This window comes from Podarcis cretensis (genome assembly GCF_951804945.1).
Source record: "Podarcis cretensis genome assembly, chromosome: 7".
Lineage (NCBI taxonomy): Eukaryota > Metazoa > Chordata > Lepidosauria > Squamata > Lacertidae > Podarcis > Podarcis cretensis.
In genome coordinates this window covers 15,256,399-15,274,679 of record NC_137176.1, presented here as the reverse complement: position 1 = coordinate 15,274,679, position 18,281 = coordinate 15,256,399, and the positions used below count along the sequence as shown (strand labels likewise).

The window sequence follows — 18,281 nt, the reverse complement described above, 5'->3', positions numbered from 1 at the left end:
TCATCCCCAACCTGCGGCCCTCCAGATGTTTCGGCCTACAACTCCCATGATCCCTAGCTAACATGACCAGTGGTCAGGGATGATGGGAGTTGTAGTCTCAAAACATCTGGAGGGCCGAAGGTTGGGGATGCCTGGGTTAGAGGCCAGAACCGTGAAGTTCTGCCCTTAAGTGCAGTGGGGGTTACTCCCCACAAATTGCCAGACAGGGGCCTTGAACTTCACAGAATCACAGAACTGTGGAGTTGGGAGAGACCACAAGGATCATCTAGTCCAGCGTTTCCCAACCTTGGGCCTCCAGCTGTTTTTGGACTACAACCCATCATCCTTAGCTAGCAAGACCAGTGGTCAGGGATGATGGGAATTGTAGTCTGAAAACAGCTGGAAGCCCAAGGTTGGGAAACACTGATCTAGTCCAACCCTCTGCATTGCAGGAATCTTTTTAGCCCAATGTGGGACTCAAACCCACAACCCTGAGATTAAGCATCTTGTGCTCTACCAATTGAGCTATCCCAGGTGAGCCACAGCATGGCAGATAGGGGGCTTTAAGCCCTTGCCCCATGCTATGGTTGTAATCCAGATGAGGACCCCCATGCACTGGGAGAAAGAAAGACAGACTGCAATTCAAATTGCAGGTGTTGGGGGTTGTCTGATCTGAATCAGGACTGAAGTGGGGACAAAAGGTTAAGTTTACAGCATCCTACCACTGCTGCCGAAGAATTGATGCTTTTGAATTATGGTGCTGGAGGAGACTCTTGAGAGTCCCATGGACTGCAAGAAGATCAAACGTATCCATTCTGAAGGAAATCAGCCCTGAGTGCTCACTGGAAGGACAGATCCTGAAGCTGAGACTCCAGTACTTTGGCCACCTCATGAGAAGAGAAGACTCCCTGGAAAAGACCCTGATGTTGGGAAAGATGGAGGGCACAAGGAGAAGGGGACAACAGAGGACGGGATGGTTGGATAGTGTTCTCAAAGGTACCAGCATGAGTTTGACCAAACTGCAGGAGGCAGTGGAAGACAGGAGTGCCTGGTGTGCTCTGGTCCATGGGGTCATGAAGAGTCGGACACGACTAAACGACTAAACAACAACAACAACACTGCTGCCCATTCTATAGTCTACATCAAGGACCACACCCAGCCATTTTTGGGGTGAACACCTTGCATTCAGTGGGAGAACTACCATGCAGTTAAGTTCATGTTGGGTTTTGCTCTCACAGCTAAACTAAAAAATCACGAGGAGACAGCCCCTAATCTAGAAAAAAACAAGAGAAAAGATGAACTCCACAAGAACTCCTGGTGTCCCCAGTAGTTCAGCTCAGTTTACATGACACAATCTCTCTTTTTCCCCCTATCCATGGCCTAATTTAGATTGCCGCCCACGTTATCAGAAGACATAGCAACAGAATGTAACGTTACAAGCGGCCCAAAAGAAATGTAATCTAGTGACCTAGTTGCACATTAACAAAAAGTCCCATTTCACTATTTCAAAGGATAAGATGGCAAGGAACACGGAGCTCCTCGGAGGATTGCAATGAGAAACTGCAGAGTTCGTTAGCTTGTTCGGAGAGACAAAGAAACAGCTCTAAGGAAGCCACAGGAAATGTTAAAAAATATCAATAAAGCTCCGCAAGTGACCTTAACTATAACAAAACAAAACATCATTGCTGCTGGCAGCGACTTCGATTTGCAAAAGGTTGAGGCACACTGCATGAAACCTGGACACGTTTCAAATTCTGAAATATGTGCTTTTAGATAAGTGTTAAAAAACTGCACACCTTCAGGAGCCAATCCCCTGTGGCTCTAATGAGTAACTAATCTAGGCATGCATCTTGACTGATAGGAGGCAAGCCCAGAACACTGACTCACACAGAGATACAAGAGTCTCCTACATGTCTGCGCATAGAAAGCTGAAATCTGGTGTTGAAATCCAACAGGACCCCTCCTCAGCGGCAATACAAGGTTTGCAGAATGCTCTCCCCGGTGGCGCTGTGGGTTAAACCACAGAGTCTAGGACTTGCCGATCAGAAGGTCGGTGGTTCAAATCCCCGTGACGGGTTGAGTTCCCGTTGCTCGGTCCCTGCTCCTGCCAGCCTAGCAGTTCGAAAGCACATCAAAGTGCAAGTAGATAAATAGGTACTGCTCCGGCGGGAAGGTAAACGGCGTTTCCGTGCGCTGCTCTGGTTCGCCAGAAGCGGCTTAGTCATGCTGGCCACATGAACCGGAAGCTGTACGCCGGCTCCCTCGGCCAATAAAGCGAGATGAGTGCCGCAACCCTAGAGTTGGCCACGACTGGACCTAATGGTCAGAGGTCCCTTTACCTTTACCTCCCCGGTGGAGTGTGTTTGTTTCAACATACAGGAGGAATTTTAAAACATTAAATAATTAGCCGGAAGAGTATGTGGCTTGTTTTTAAGTGTGTTTTTATTTTAATCGTATTTTCACTGCTTTGTTGTTGTTTTTTTGCCACTCTGGGCTCACCTGGAAGGAAGGGCAGGATAGAAATTTAAATAACAACCACCACAACCATACCCAAGTAGAGGATGTTTGTAAGAAGCCAGAACAACCAATGATGTTAGGATACTATCAGTTCACAAGCCTTATATTACTGCAAGGGAAGAGCGGTGCTTTTACAACAGTTCGAAATTTGGAAATTACTGGATTAGAGGAATCTGTAAGGCACCATACAGAACCCTGGTGTGTGTGGGGTTTTTTGGCAGGGGATATTAAATTATGACTATTAAGCCACTCCTAATGTCATGTTATAAAATTCAGGTTAATGCTCCGCCACCAGAACACTTTACAATTCTAATTACTACTTTGTATTATACAGAATGCACATTAACATGTCCAATTACACCTGCATCCTATAAATCTACTGAGAGAAGAAGAGACACTAAGATGTTTCGTCCCATAAATGTGGGAAGGGGAGGGGAGGAACCAGCCAAGGAAACGTTCATTAAAAAATTATGCGTAAGGTTTCTTAATAAAATTGTAATAACAACATCATTGTATGCTGTTTTTGTCCAAATGTTTGTGAGGGTGTTTCTGCTATGGGGCATCGCTTAACCAAATTCACTATATAACTGAGGGGAGAGATTTCTCTTATCCTGAGCCGAATCATCAGTGGTATCAAACTGGCCAGAAAACCCCATCAAATAAAAAAGTTTTTCTTTTTCTCTTTTTTTTTTAAAAATATATATTTCAATTTTTCAGTTTTACATACAGCAATTTTTTTTAAAAAAAATCCACTGCTTTTGGGGGATCCTTATATGTTATGATTTTATCCTCTTCTTACCCGTCAACGTGCATGGACATGCGCCAAGAAACAAACACACACATATACACAGGCGCAGAGTTGCGCCCGACATGGGGCTGACGTCACGCACAATCTGTGCCTGTATGTGACATCATGTGCATCGGGTACATGACGACTGTGTTATAAGAATTCTAAGGTCTCAAATACAGAATATTCATAAATGCACACATATCTAAATATATGAACCACGCGTCTGAAATAGTATGGGAGAGCAATCCTGAAGCCATTTTGACTCTCCCAATGACCTCAAATATTCCTCTGCTGTAAGGGAGGCAAATGGAGGGAAAGCCTTCCCATTGTCTTTTTGCTTGCAAATCCTGTCTTATGGGCATATTTGTGTATGAATAGGTTGAGCCTATTACCTGGACTCAGGAACTAAAGTATTAACCATCACAAAAGAATGGCCAGGCTGCCCAGGTAATACAATCAGCGACCATTATCAGATATCCTGACAGACAGGATTTCTGCCATAGATCGCCTCCTTTTGTGATGTATGTATGACCGGGGGGGGGGGGGGGGTTGGGGGGGTCCTTCGGCTACAGGGTGGGCAATTTCAAAAGTCTATACAAGCGCATGTGCACCATTGTTCAGGGTTCTCCTCCTTCCTGGGTGTGGGGAGTGGGGACCCTTTCGCAACAGTTCCTTGAATAAAGATCACGCTTACTAGCTGCTTTGCTTCTCAATATACTTTGGTTGGCCTCTGTTATTTTCTCCTACCGATAGGGAACCCACTTAAGGACTCTGTACGGGCTCTTGGATACCCCATAAGGGAAAGAAAGAAGGTTTTCTTATAACAACTGTTAAGGGCTGCAATCCTGTACAGTGGTAGCGCTGGATACAAACGGGATCCATTCCAGAGCCCCGTTCGCATCCAAAAACGAACGCAACCCACGTCCGCGGGTCGCCGGTTCTGCGCATGCGCGTGACGTCATTTTGACCGTCTGCGCATGCAGCGAAACCCGGAAGTAACGCACTCCGTTACTTCCGGGTCGCCACAGCATGCAACCTGAAAATACTTATCCCGAAGGTACTTCAACCCGAGGTATGACTGTACAGCCATACCTAATACTGTGTTTGGTTCATGTTGCGTCTTTTCAGCTTGCGAATGCAGCAAACCCGAAACTGTATACTTCCGGGTTCCCCCGCACATGTGTGCGCAGAAGCGTTCTGCGCGCTTTGTACATGCACAGAAGCGTTCTATCGCGCTCCGCACTTGCGCAGAAGTGCAATTCTAGTTGCAGACTTTTCAGGGTGCAAACGGCACCCCAGAACAGATTGTGTTCGCAGCTAGAGGTACCACTGTATATACTTGCCTGAGAGCAACTCCCCATGGGACTTGGCACTTTATACAAGAGGGAGGCCATTTTGTGCCCCTCAGAAATGGCGAGTGACCTCCAACGTGAGGGTCCATTTGGACCCCGGAGAAAGCAGGATAGGGAGGGCTAAAGTGAGCTCTGCTGACGCACGCGGGGGCCAGGAACAGAAGGCCCCACGCAAAATGGTTGCCGCCCGCACCCTTGAGGCATAAATCCCTGTTTTGCGAAGGAATCGAACAAATGGCAAAGCACTTGTGATCTGAATGTGTCCACAGGAAAGACAGCAACCAGATTAGTAGTGGGAAGCCAGAAGGAAACCTCAATCAGCCAAATAATACCTCACTATAATAATATAATAATAATTTATTATTTGTACCTCGCCCATCTGACTGGGTTTCCCCAGCCACTCTGGGCAGCTTCCAACAAAATATTAAAAATACAACAAAGCATCAAACATTAAAAACTTCCCTAAACAGCGCTGCCTTCAGATGTCTTCTAAAAGTCAGATAGTCACTAAACCCAACAGCCATTTAAAAACCAAACAAGTGGCCATTTTACCCATGGCTGTTTGGAGTAAATCTCCAAGTGACCGTCCCTGTGTAGAATTCATAATCAACAAACAGGCCAGATGCAGTCATTTGATACATTTTCACTTACTTTGCCCTGTCAGGGAGTCAGGTAGATTTTCTTGGTGGCTGCTCCATCTCTCAGGTCCCTTTCAAAATATCCGCTCATTCTGTCACATTCTCCACTCTCCTTATTCAGAAAAACTGGAAAACTAAGCAATCTGACCTAACGAAACATTCAGCTGTCTTCCACTGCAGCTAAGCCAGCAATATTTCTCCAAAAAGCTCACATTTCTCGGCGTTCAGTTATGTATGAGCCAAATACTAATATTTCAGCTACTGCTGGATTCATTCCAGTGCACCTTCTTAAGAATTATTCCAAACTGGCACAACGCAAGTGGAATAAAGTCATTTTACAGTTATTTGAAATTATTTCCATGTTTCCTTTTACACTGAAAGGTTTGAAGGCTTCAACCTTTTCTTCAACTTTTTCTTCTGGGATGTTGATTGTTACATCATTGCAATATACCCATGTCATCACAATATGCTGATGTCATCACAATAGAAAATTGTGACACACTCTCTCACACAACACCAAGTGTGCTTTCTGTACAGTTAAAATCCTCTCTTTGTTAAATCAACATCTGGCAGGGGAAAGGATACAGAAGTTTTCAAGTTAACAGATAATCCTTCCGCATCCAAAATGAAAAAAGCTGAATTCAGATACACGCTAAGGTAAGAAACTTTTGTAGCCCGGTTCTAACCACATTTATTTAGAAGCAAGCCTCAAATAATGTAAACAGGCCTTGCTTCCAAAGTAACCCTTCTTAAGTCTCTGCCCTTAATCGGTTTAAGTTGAAAAGTTATCAGCCACTGTTTTAAAGTAGGCATACCAAAATGTAATACTATATATGCTATTTTTTTTAAAAAAAAATAATTATCTGACATAGTCAGTAGAGCATGAGACTTTGGGGGGTCATAGGTCTGGGCCCCACATTGGTCAAAAGATGCCTGCATTTAATGTTTGATGTTTTATCGTGTTTTTAATATTCTGTTGGGAGCCGCCCAGAGTGGCTGGGGAAACCCAGCCAGATGGGTGGGGTATAAATAATAAATTATTATCAAATTCTTATTATTACAGATGAACCCCGTGGTCCCTTCTAACGCTACAGTTCTATGATTCTGTGATTCACACACTGTCATGTCCAAAACTAATAGCAGAGGATTATTTTGAGCTTTCTTCCTTGGGCCTTTTGCCATTTTGAATACTCTTATTATCGCCGAACATTTCCCTCCCCGCACTATCCCTCCTCAAATGTGTCATTTATTTACAAGGTCTACAGCAGTGGTGTCCAAGCTTTTTGCAAAGAGGGCCAGATTTGATGAAGTGAAGGGCTGTGGGGGCCGACCAAAGTTATTGACCTTTTTTTTAGGATTGAAGTTGTTGTTGAGCTTTTTTTTAGGATTGATGTTGTTGAGCTTCTTTTAGGTTTGGAGTTGTTGAGGTTTTTTTTTTTTTTTTAAGGATTTTAACCCAGGAAATAAACTGCCACAGGGGCTGGATTAAATGGACCAGCAGGCTGGATTAGTAGGCCCCTGAAATGGACTTTGGACATGCCTGGTCCATAGCAATGCCTGCCATTTTGGGGCAGCTGCTTAGGCCTCCTACTTCTGATTGGGCCTTACTGTTGCCGATACGTGACTCTCAAATGGGGCACCTATGGGCCTCCTATTTAGCTTCCCTAAAATGCTTTGAAAGGCCCAACATAGAGCCACCACCCATTATGGCTGCCTGGGACACCCCTGTATAGTGGACAGGTGCCCCTCAAGCCGAGAGCTGGTCCTATTTATTCAGGACGGATCAGTGCTAAAACTCTAGAGTCAACTGAATAACCGGACCTCAGATTTCTAAACATGCAACCACCCGTGAGACTATAGTCACAACTCAGTATCACGAGGCTTCTTGTTGTTGTTCCTGGCCCATGACAGTAAAAAAATAAATAAAAAATGTGTGTATGTGCTTTCTGCTATGGTAGGTAGTGACAATGGGCATTTACCATATCAGACACTCCGATGAGAAAATAGGCCTTGAGAATCTGGGGTGGGTGGGAATACGCAAATTTGTTTTTATTTCAGGGATTATTTAGAAGCGCATTCCCCACAAGGGCGCACAAGATAGCTCAGTTGGTTAGAGTGTGGCGCAGATAATGCCAAGGTTGCAAGTTTGATCCCTGTAAGGGGAAGCTACATATTCCTGCATTGTACAAGGTTGAACTAAAGGATTCTCAGGGCCTCTTCCAACAGAGACCCCCGGGTATAGGCTGGTATATACGGTAAATTCAATAAATAATAATAATAACTATGATTCTATGAAAAACAGCTAGCTCATATAGCTGGCTAGCTATCATACAATGGCCTTGTTTATTTTACTCTGTTAAATAAGGCACAGTACAATGGTATAGTAGGCTTAAATTCTATTTAAATTCTAGCACTTACAAGTATGGCAACATAAAACTGAATTAGGTGGACCTTGCTCTGCAAAGCGATTCTTGTAAGAAGTGACTGATAACCCAGGAGTGTGGGTTGGTCACACTCTGAGCCAATTATGCCTAATTCATTTGCAATAATAATAACTCTACAATTCTATGATTCTATAAAAAGTAGCTAGCTCATATAGCTGGCTAGCTATCACACAATGGCCTTGTTTATTTTACTCTGTTAAATAAGTCACAGTACAATGGTGTAGTAGACTTAAATTCTACCGAAGGAATTCCTAATATAGAGTAATTCTGCCTAAGTAAGAATACTACCAATCACAGGTAGAGGCACTGGCTGCCAACATTGTCCTTACATGTGTCGGTACTGTATTTGAGAAGGTATAGAACAAACATTATTTGGTTGCACTTGCACATACTATGCTACTCTCAACACATCAAAACTACTGCCCCAATTGTTATAACCACCTCCAATAAGCCTGCAGCACTTGCAGTCTCAGGTATGTGTTTGACAGTATTATAAATTAGCCAGGTGCTGGGTGCATTTTGTGACTGGTGTGGGTCCAACTGCAACTACCTGGAGATCTACGGATGTCAGGTTTGCAACCGGGGAAAGCAAGATGTTACTTAAGAGAAGGAGGGTCTGAAATATTCTTCCTTGAAGCTTGAATTTGTTTTATTCCGGATTGCTTTATTTGATGGTTTAAATGGGTTGTAAACCGTTCTGAAATTTGTTCTTTAAAATATAAAGCGGTGTAGAAATGATATGAATGATAGTAAATAATAATAATAATAATAATAATAATAATAATAATAAACTCCATTGCAAAAGAAAAACAGCACCTAGACATTACATTGTGGCGACCGTAAACTAGGTTTAAAGTGCCATTTGGGGGTTATAATAGATAGCTGAGTTTCTAACACTTGTTTTTTATATGCTGTAGCCAAAAAGAACTGTAGTTCAACACACAACTATGAAATTTATTGGCTATTGCTGCCAGTTTAGGTGGCTTTAAACAAAGAGCTAGGGACGCAGGTGGCGCTGTGGGTTAAAACCTCAGCGCCTAGGGCTTGCCGATCGAAAGGTCGGCTGTTCGAATCCCTGCGGCGGGGTGCGCTCCCACTGCTCGGTCCCAGCGCCTGCCAACCTAGCAGTTCGAAAGCACCTCCGGGTGCAAGTAGATAAATAGGGACCGCTTACCAGCGGGAAGGTAAACGGCGTTTCCGTGTGCGGCTCTGGCTCGCCAGAGCAGCGATGTCACGCTGGCCACGTGACCCGGAAGTGTCTCCGGACAGCGCTGGCCCCTGGCCTCTTAAGTGAGATGGGCGCACAACCCCCGAGTCTGTCAAGACTGGCCCGTACGGGTAGGGGTACCTTTACCTTTAAACAAAGAGCTATCAGCCCCCCCCACCCCCATAGCTACACAGAACAGAGGCAGTATACCTCTAAATACAGTGGTACCTTGGGTTACAGATGCTGCAGGTTGCAGACTCCGCTAACCCAGAAATAGTACCTCGGGTTAAGAACTTTGCTTCAGGATGAGAACAGAAATCACGCCGCCGCCGCACGGCGGCAGCAGGAAGCCCCATTAGCTAAAGTGGTGTCTCAGGTTGAGAACAGTTTCAGGTTAAGAACGGACCTCCAGAACGAATTAAGTTCTTAACCCGAGGTACCACTGTACAGTCATACCTCGGGTTGCGAATGCTGCGGGTTGCGCGTTTTTGGGTTACGGCCCACACTGAACCCGGAAGTACCAGAACGGGTTACTTCCGGGTTCCTGCATGCGCAGAAACACTAAATCGCGCTTTGCACATGCACAGAAGCGCTGAATTGCGCAGGTTGCGAACGTGCCTCCCGTACGGATCACGTTCGCAACCCGAGGTATGACTGCACTAGATACTGAGGACAAAGAACAATGACCCAGTACTTAGCACTTACAAGTATCTGGCTGCCACCACTGGCAACATAAAACTGAATTAGGTGGACCTTGCTCTGCAAAGCGATTCTTGAAAGAAGCGACTGATAACTCAGGAGTGTGGGTTGGTCACACTTTGAGCCAATTATGCCTAATTCATTTGCAACGCTTTCAGAAGTGCAGATGGGGCTGGCTATGGCTTCCTAGTTAGCTCTGCTTCAGTAAATTTGCAAGAAACCAGAAGGCACTAAAAGGTTATGAATTAAAAAAAAAATCTCTCTTGATTGGGAGATTTTGATATTTTTATTTTTTTGGTTGTTCTTATAGAATAAACCCAGTTGGAATATACTGATATTTTTACTGGATCCCCATCTGTTGCTGTTGCGAGTATTGTTGGAAAGGACCTTTTCGCCAAGCAGAATGGGAAAAGGGATTAAGAACAGAGTAGGCACAGAAGACAAATGCTTCTCCAATTCAACCAATTGCTCACTTGGATCTGACAATGGTACTTTGGGGAGCAACAAGCTTAAAACTAAACCTTGGATTGTTGGGTCACTGTAACAGTCTCCCAGGTACCCCAGTAAGATGTTATGGTTGAAGTGGAATTGTTATATGAGGCCATTATCTACCTAATAGATTTAGAAGAGAAAAATGTACTGTACTTTTTTAACTTTGCATGCCTTGCTTCCCTTTCAAGCATCTTTATTATGTTCAGTTGGGGAGGCAGAGAATGAGATAAATGATTATTCGAGTCTACAAACAGTAAAAATAGGTTTGTGTATATTCTGTATAATAACAGCTGGCTGAAAGTCTTAAGTGTAAGAAGCCACATGTAAAAACCATATACTGTACATATCACATTGCTATTTCCATCCCAGCCCATAATCCCCATTAACTCCCACTATGATGCTATGAAGAGTGTCCTGTAGTCAAAGATACATCTTCTTCCTCCTCCAAGAAAACTCAAGATCAGTTAACACAAATTAGTTACACATCAGCACCCTATAACTACCATTTTGCAACTACGCTTTCCATTTTCAATGCACCCTTAAAAAGGAAGGGAAGCAGTTTCTCATTCATACTGCATACTGTTGAGTACAATCCTTTCTTGAGAGTAAGCCCCATTAAATTCAACAGAGCTTGCTTCTGAGTATATCTCTATAGGATTGCACTGTGAGATGATGAACTCAGAAGGGCAGCAGCTGGCCTGCATGAACTGATAAGGAGTCACCACTAGGTGACTTAATGTGGAGTACAATATTGTGCTCTTAAGTATGTAATACATGCACCAACTACTGGTGCTGAAGAAACTGAAATTGACCAATTCTATGAAGACTTACAACACCTTATAGAAGTGACACCAAAGAAGGATGTTCTTCTCATTATAGGGGATTGGAATGCTAAAGTAGGGAGTCAAGAGATAAAAGGAACAACTGGCAAGTTTGGCCTTGGAGATCAAAACGAAGCAGGGCAAAGGCTAATAGAGTTCTGTCAAGAGAACAAGCTGGTCATCACAAACACGCTTTTCCAACAACACAAGAGACGACTCTACACATGGACATCACCAGATGGGCAGCATCGAAATCAGATTGATTATATTCTCTGCAGCCAAAGATGGAGAAGCTCTATACAGTCAGCAAAAACAAGACCTGGAGCTGACTGTGGCTCAGATCATCAGCTTCTTATAGCAAAATTCAAGCTTAAACTGAAGAAAGTAGGAAAAACCACTGGGCCGGTAAGATACAATCTAAGTCAAATCCCTTATGAATACACAGTGGAAGTGAGGAACAGGTTTAAGGATTTAGATTTGGTGGACAGAGTGCCTGAAGAACTATGGATGGAGGCTCGTAACATTATACAGGAGGCAGCAACGAAAACCATCCCAATGAAAAGGAAATGCAAGAAAGCAAAGTGGCTGTCCAATGAGGCCTTACAAATAGCGGGGGAGAGAAGGCAAGCAAAATGCAAGGGAGATCGTGAAACATACAGGAAATTGAATGCAGATTTCCAAAGAATAGCAAGGAGAGACAAGAAGACCTTCTTAAACAAGCAATGCAAAGAAATAGAGGAAAGCAATAGAATGGGAAGAACCAGAGATCTGTTCAAGAAAATTGGAGATATGAAAGGAACATTTCATACAAAGATTTCCATAATAAAGGACAAAAGTGGAAAGGACCTAACAGAAGCAGAAGACATCAAGAAGAGGTGGCAAGAATACACAGAGGAATTATACCAGAAAGAAACGGATGTCTCATATACCCCAGGTAGTGTGGTTGCTGACCTTGAGCCAGACATCCTGGAGAGTGAAGTCAAATGGGCCTTAGAAAGCACTGCAAATAACAAGGCCAGTGGAAGTGATGGTATTCCAGCTGAACTATTTAAAATTTTAAAAGATGATGCTGTTAAGGTGCTACACTCAATATGCCAGCAAGTTTGGAAAACTCAGCAGTGGCCAGAAGATTGGAGAAGATCAGTCTACATCCCAATCCCAAAGAAGGGCAGTGCCAAAGAATGCTCCAACTATCGCACAATTGCACTAATTTCTCACGCTAGCAAGGTTATGCTTAAAATTCTACAAGGAAGGCTCAAGCAGTATGTGGACCGAGAACTCCCAGAAGTGCAAGCTGGATTTAGAAGAGGCAGAGGAACCAGAGACCAAATTGCAAACATGCGCTGGATTATGGAGAAAGCTAGAGAGTTCCAGAAAGACATTTACTTCTGCTTCATTGACTATGCAAAAGCCTTTGACTGTGTCGACCATGGCAAACTATGGCAAGTTCTTAAAGAAATGGGAGTGCCTGATCACCTCATCTGTCTCCTGAGAAATCTCTATGTGGGACAAGAAGCTACAGTTAGAACTGGATATGGAACAACAGACTGGTTCAAAATTGGGAAAGGAGTACGACAAGGCTGCATTTTGTCTCCCTGCTTATTTAACTTATATGCAGAATTCATCATGCGAAAGGCTGGGCTGGATGAATCCCTAGCCGGAATTAAGATTGCCGGAAGAAATATCAACAACCTTAGATATGCAGATGACACAACCTTGATGGCAGAAAGTGAGGAGGAATTAAAGAACCTTTTATTGAGGGTGAAAGAGGAGAGTGCAAAATATGGTCTGAAGCTCAACATCAAAAAAACGAAGATCATGGCTACTGGTCCCATCACCTCCTGGCAAATAGAAGGGGAAGAAATGGAGGCAGTGAGAGATTTTACTTTCTTGGGCTCCATGATCACTGCAGATGGTGACAGCAGCCACGAAATTAAAAGACGCCTGCTTCTTGGGAGAAGGGCAATGACAGGCCTAGACAGCATCTTGAGAAGTAGAGACATCACCTTGCCAACAAAGGTCCGTATAGTTAAAGCTATGGTTTTCCCAGTAGTGATGTATGGAAGTGAGAGCTGGACCATAAAGAAGGCTGATCGCCGAAGAATTGATGCTTTTGAATTATGGTGCTGGAGGAGACTCTTGAGAGTCCCATGGACTGCAAGAAGATCAAACCTCTCCATTCTGAAGGAAATCAGCCCTGAGTGCTCACTGGAAGGACAGATTGTGAAGCTGAGGCTCCAGTACTTTGGCCACCTCATGAGAAGAGAAGACTCCCTGGAGAAGACCCTGATGTTGGGAAAGATGGAGGGCACAAGGAGAAGGGGGCGACAGAGGACGAGATGGTTGGATAGTGTTTTTGAGGTTACCAGCATGAGTCTGACCAAGCTGCGGGGGGCAGTGGAGGACAGGAGTGCCTGGCGTTCTCTGGTCCATGGGGTCACGAAGAGTCGGACACGACTAAACGACTAAACAACAACAAGTATGTAATACAGGGCTCCCTCCGTCTCAGTGGCCCAGAGGGAGGGAAGCATGGGGAAGTACAAGTCACACCTTTAACACACATGCATTCTGGGGGATTCTTTTTCCATTCACTTTTTTGAATGAACCAGCAGTTGAAAACATGAGCTACCTAGGAGGTGCATCAACCTTTGTTCTCTAGCATTTGCTAATCACTTACACAGAGTTTCGTGCAGCCCAGAGTACTTAACACTGCCTAATGAGTGAAGCTGCCCTGGTCAACTGAGCAGTAACACAAAAGGAAAAAAACGCTCTGCTGCTCATCAACACGGCAGTATCAAATAATGTCCTAGCACTCCAATGAAGATGCTGGATATGAATTTCTTCAAACACCTGTTCACCACATTCATGCTTTACATTTTTTGGTGTATATTAAAAATATATATAGTAGTATACCTTTTAAAAAACCACTATAGCATGTGAAGCATCTCTGGTGGGTACAAACACCTGAAAATTACAGGGGCTTCCCAGCTCTCCCACTGTGATTACTTCACTGACCTAAGAGAGTGTTCATGTTGGTAAACCAAGCAAGCAGACATATACAGCTGAAATGCACACAGTTGTTTACTGCAGAAAACTACCAAAAAAACCATTTCTCTAACTTATCCTGCAACTAAAGAATAACAGGCCCAGCTAATGCTAATACTATAGGATTAAAACAATAAGCTTTCAAAGTCTACTCTGCAGAAAACAACGTTTACACAAGTCCTAACAAACAAGGCCTCACTTCTAAGCAGAAGCATTTGGCAGCATGATCCCTTTCAAACTCTCCTCCCCACCCCCCAATGCACTCACTCTCTCCTAATGCTATTATTACACAGCATCTTCAGTCATCCAAGGGCAGCTTAAGTCAAGCAAGCAGAGCTGACACCTTCCCACCACTGGCTCATTGGTGGCTGAAGGGGTTAGAGCATCACCTGGTTTTCTGTGAAGGGAGGGGGGAGACCATGAGTAGGGAAAAATAATATGGATGCCTGCAAAAAAGTTTAGCACCTTCAGTCCTCACCCACAACCACAACTCCCCGGGAGGAGGGGGGAAATCAGCAATTAAGGGCAGGCTCATTTGGGATTACTGTGAGACTTGCTTCCGAGTAAACATACACAAGCTTGAGCTGTGAGCAAATGAATTTATAAATGTTTCTGCAAAACAATGCGCGTGCAACACCCATAATCACCACCTCCAGCCTGAGCATTATTTAGCACTAATAAACAATGGACCTGACATCCGCCCAGATTGCAGAAACTCAGCCGAGGTGTCCTATTAAATGTATGTACGCGTAGCCAATACTTAGTGGCATTCCAAATTACATAATTCTTCTGTGAGCAGCTTTTCAGGCCTTTGCTGCATCCCCAGTAACACTGATGCCTGGAGCATCCCCAGTAACATTGATGCCTAAGAGCCTGGAGAATGAAAAGCACATACATTGGATAACAGCAAAAGCCCCTTCCTGCAAGACGCAAGAAGATGAATGGCTGTTTTGCATTTCCAATCGTGGCCTGAATCAGTCCCCAAAGCAGGTCGGCTGTGCCTTTCTCAGAGTGTTATATCACCCCCCCTCCCTCTGGTTTGCACACCCCCTCCAGCCCATCCCTACAATCCATCCCCCCCCCCCGCCGCCCCGCGCCTGGTCTCTGTTCCTTGCATGTTCTGGAAAAGGAAAGCCGGCTGGCTTCTGACATTCAAACATCCAGCCAGCGCTTTGTTGCTCTCCGCCAGAGCTTCTGGGCTCCCGAGGAAAAGGAGTGCGCTTGGCGTTTTGTCATCACTCAGCATTAGGGAGCCTAAAAATAGACCGGGCAAAAGCACCGTAGCAACCTTGCAGGCGATTTGCATCGCCCAGCGACGGCTTCCTTTCCCCGGGAGTACGCAGGAAAGAGTTGCAAATAAAAATAAAAATAAATCCATAAACTAAAAAAAGAATGGGCGGCTATCTGGCCGCGGGTGGCCTCTTACCTGCTCCCCGAAGTCGATGGCTATGTTGGTGATGCCCAAAGGGACCAAGAAGCGGATCAGGGGCCAGTAGTTAGTGAGCGCCGGAAATTTCACCATAGTCCCAGCTGCGCGGTGACCCCAAACACATCTGCCGCAGCGGGGAGGCTGCAAGGTGGGAAGGCGGTGAAGACGAAAGCAGGAAGGGAGAAGCCAGGCGCTTCTTTACGGAAGAGCCTTGTGGCTTTGCCGGCAGAGAAGGCGATGGTGCGCCCAGGCGGAGGCAACGGCAGCAAGTGAGCGCAGCAGCTCCTCTCGCGTCCGCCTCCCTGCTGGTCTGGTGCGCCGGGTGTCTGTGCTGCTCCCTTTAGCAAGAAATCCCAAAGACCAAGTCCATCCCTGTCGCCGCCGCTGCTGCCGCCGCTGCCCTCCTCCCACACAATGGTGATCCGCTGCTGGTGGAAAAAAAAAGAGGAGGGACGCCGGCACCAGCACCATCGCCGCCAGAAATTTCTCTGGGCACTTTTTCCATTATCAAGAAGCCGGAGGACAAAAAAACAAACAGGCGCGCGTAATTGCGCCGCGCTTTTGCGCCTCGCCTTGGTTTAGGCTAGCCGGCTGCAGGAAGAGGATGGGAGCCGCGGGGAGGGCGGCAAGGAAAACAAACCACCACCACCCATCACCGGCGCACAGATCAGACAGGATCTGCCCAGCTGCCTGTCGTCCTCCTACACCACCACCTCTTCTCCTTCCTCCGCCTCTTCTTTCTCCCGGGTGAGCGGTGGGGAGGGGAGCGGCTGTGTTTGCTTGCTGCTTCTGCCGGCGGCGGAGGAAGAACCGTAAAGCAGGCTAGAGGAGAGGCCGTTCAACACACGCACACAAGCAGGCCCTGCTCTTTTGAAATTAAAAAAAAAATTAAATGTTATTTGGGTTGCTGCTCTGCCAGTGCTCCATATGCACGTGGCCTTCTTTGGCACAGGCTCGTTGCTTATCTTTTCTCTCTCTTTCTCTCCCCTCCCTCCTCTTTCCCCTAAAGAGGAAAAGTAAAGAGAAAGAGAGGCTTTATTTAGCTGCTGCTGCTCCTCCTATCGCCGGAGCCCGGGCACAGCATCAGCCTCCGGCTTGCAGGCTGCCTTGCGCGCTGCAGAGATGAGCGTAGGCCAAACAATGCTCCAGGAGCGCGAAAGAGGGTTAAAGAGCGCGCCTTCGCAGGATCGGGACCAGCGTTTGTATTGGCACCAAAAGCAGGCAAGCCAAATGTATCTAGAAGGTCATAAGGAGGGCCGGAAGGCAGCAACCCTTCTGGGTTTTGTTCCCAAGATCTGGTCTTCAGAGTTACAGTATCTCTGTTCAATGGAGGTATCTCAGCCAGCTTTCCTTAGGTGGACCAGGAATTCATTTAATCTTGTTTATTGTTTAAATAACAGTTAGTGGCCATCACAATGTCTTATAGTAGAGAAAGACTCCACTCCCTGTCTCAGAAAGGATTGTGTTGTTACAGTTATTGTGAAAAATCTCAATCTCAATCTCAAACCAAAAACATTTGTAATACCAGTTGTACACAGTGTTTCCAAAGGACCAATTTAAGGGTTTGTTTAAATATATTTATTATCATTATTTATTAAATTTGTATACTGTCTTTCATCCATAGATCTCTGGGCAGTTCACAACATAAAAATACAAGATAAAAAAGCACAAAATGCATAATAAAAACATAAATACGGACAAAACAAACCAATAACCCATCTCTCCCATATATATATATTTATCATGGAGTTTCTCTTCAGTTTTGTTAAGTGGGACAGAAAGTGAGTAAGAGAGGTTTTAAAATGGTATCATATCGGAAAAACATTGTGGCTATTTTCTGGAGCAGAATTACACATATTGTTCTATGCACACAGGGAGCATTTGGTGGGCAGGAGCTGAGCCATAAAGGATGCATTTTAATCTACTATATTGTAATGTTTTAATCACCACCACACCAAAATATATTTCTTCGTCTAAGATGTTGGGGATACTGCCAGAACTACATTTGAGCTAGGTATCATCAGGTCCAGAACTCAGCTCTAAACTATTTAAAGTAGGGGATACATGTATACAGTGAGTAACTGCATCTAGCAGTGTATTCTTATACATCTGTCTACTTAGAAGTATACTGCATTGAGTTCTGTAACACTCCAAGTAAGCATAAATTGCAGCCTAGGGGTGCAATCCTGTGCACACTTAGTAAGTTCCATTGAATGCAGTGGGTCTTACTGCAGACTGAAAGGATTGGCGGTTGTATCAATCCCAGTGTTTGAAGTGGGATTCAGTCAGTGGATCACATCCCCGTGACAGAGTGAGCTCCCATTGCTCTGTCCCAGCTCCTGCCAACCTGTTGTTGTTTAGTCGTGTCCGACTCTTCGTGACCCCATGGACCAGAGCACGCCAGGCACTCCTGTCTTCCGCTGCCTCCCGCAGTTTGGTCAGACTCATGCTGGTAGCTTCGAGAACATTGTCCAACCATCTCGTCCTCCGTCGTCCCCTTCTCCTTGTGCCCTCAATCTTTCCCAACATCAGGGTCTTTTCCAGGGAGTCTTCTCTTCTCATGAGGTGGCCAAAGTATTGGAGCCTCAGCTTCAGGATCTGTCCCTCCAGTGAGCACTAATGGCTGATTTCCTTCAGAATGGATAGGTTTGATCTTCTTGCAGTCCATGGGACTCTCAAGAGTCTCCTCCAGCACCATAATTCAAAAGCATCAATTCTTCAGCCATCAGCCTTCTTTATGGTCCATCTCTCACTCCCATAAATCACTACTGGGAAAACCATAGCTTTAACTATACAGACCTTTGTCTCTGCTTTTTAAGATGCTGTCTAGGTTTGTCATTGCTTTTCTCCCAAGAAGCAGGCGTCTTT

The 18,281-nt window shown here is 45.0% G+C and overlaps 1 protein-coding gene and 1 long non-coding RNA gene across 3 annotated transcripts in view; one reads left to right on the top strand and one right to left on the bottom strand.

The window, feature by feature from the left end:
- ANKH (ANKH inorganic pyrophosphate transport regulator) overlaps window positions 1–16,408 on the bottom strand; it is a 129,092-nt gene extending 112,684 nt beyond the window's left edge. The window contains exon 1 of one of the 2 annotated variants that reach the window (XM_079985021.1): window positions 15,411–16,408. In XM_079985021.1, the coding sequence (XP_079841147.1) occupies window positions 15,411–15,506 (96 nt within the window). In that variant the 5' untranslated portion in view covers window positions 15,507–16,408. Of the gene's footprint in view, window positions 1–5,289; window positions 5,502–15,410 lie in introns of those variants that run through there. The other variant, XM_079985022.1, reaches the window with a different exon arrangement.
- The window catches only part of LOC307220949, a 127,282-nt gene continuing 120,094 nt past the window's right edge, over window positions 11,094–18,281 (top strand). Inside the window, exon 1 of the long non-coding RNA XR_013841191.1 lies at window positions 11,094–11,344. This is a non-coding gene — a long non-coding RNA (uncharacterized lncRNA). The remainder of the gene's footprint in view (window positions 11,345–18,281) is intronic.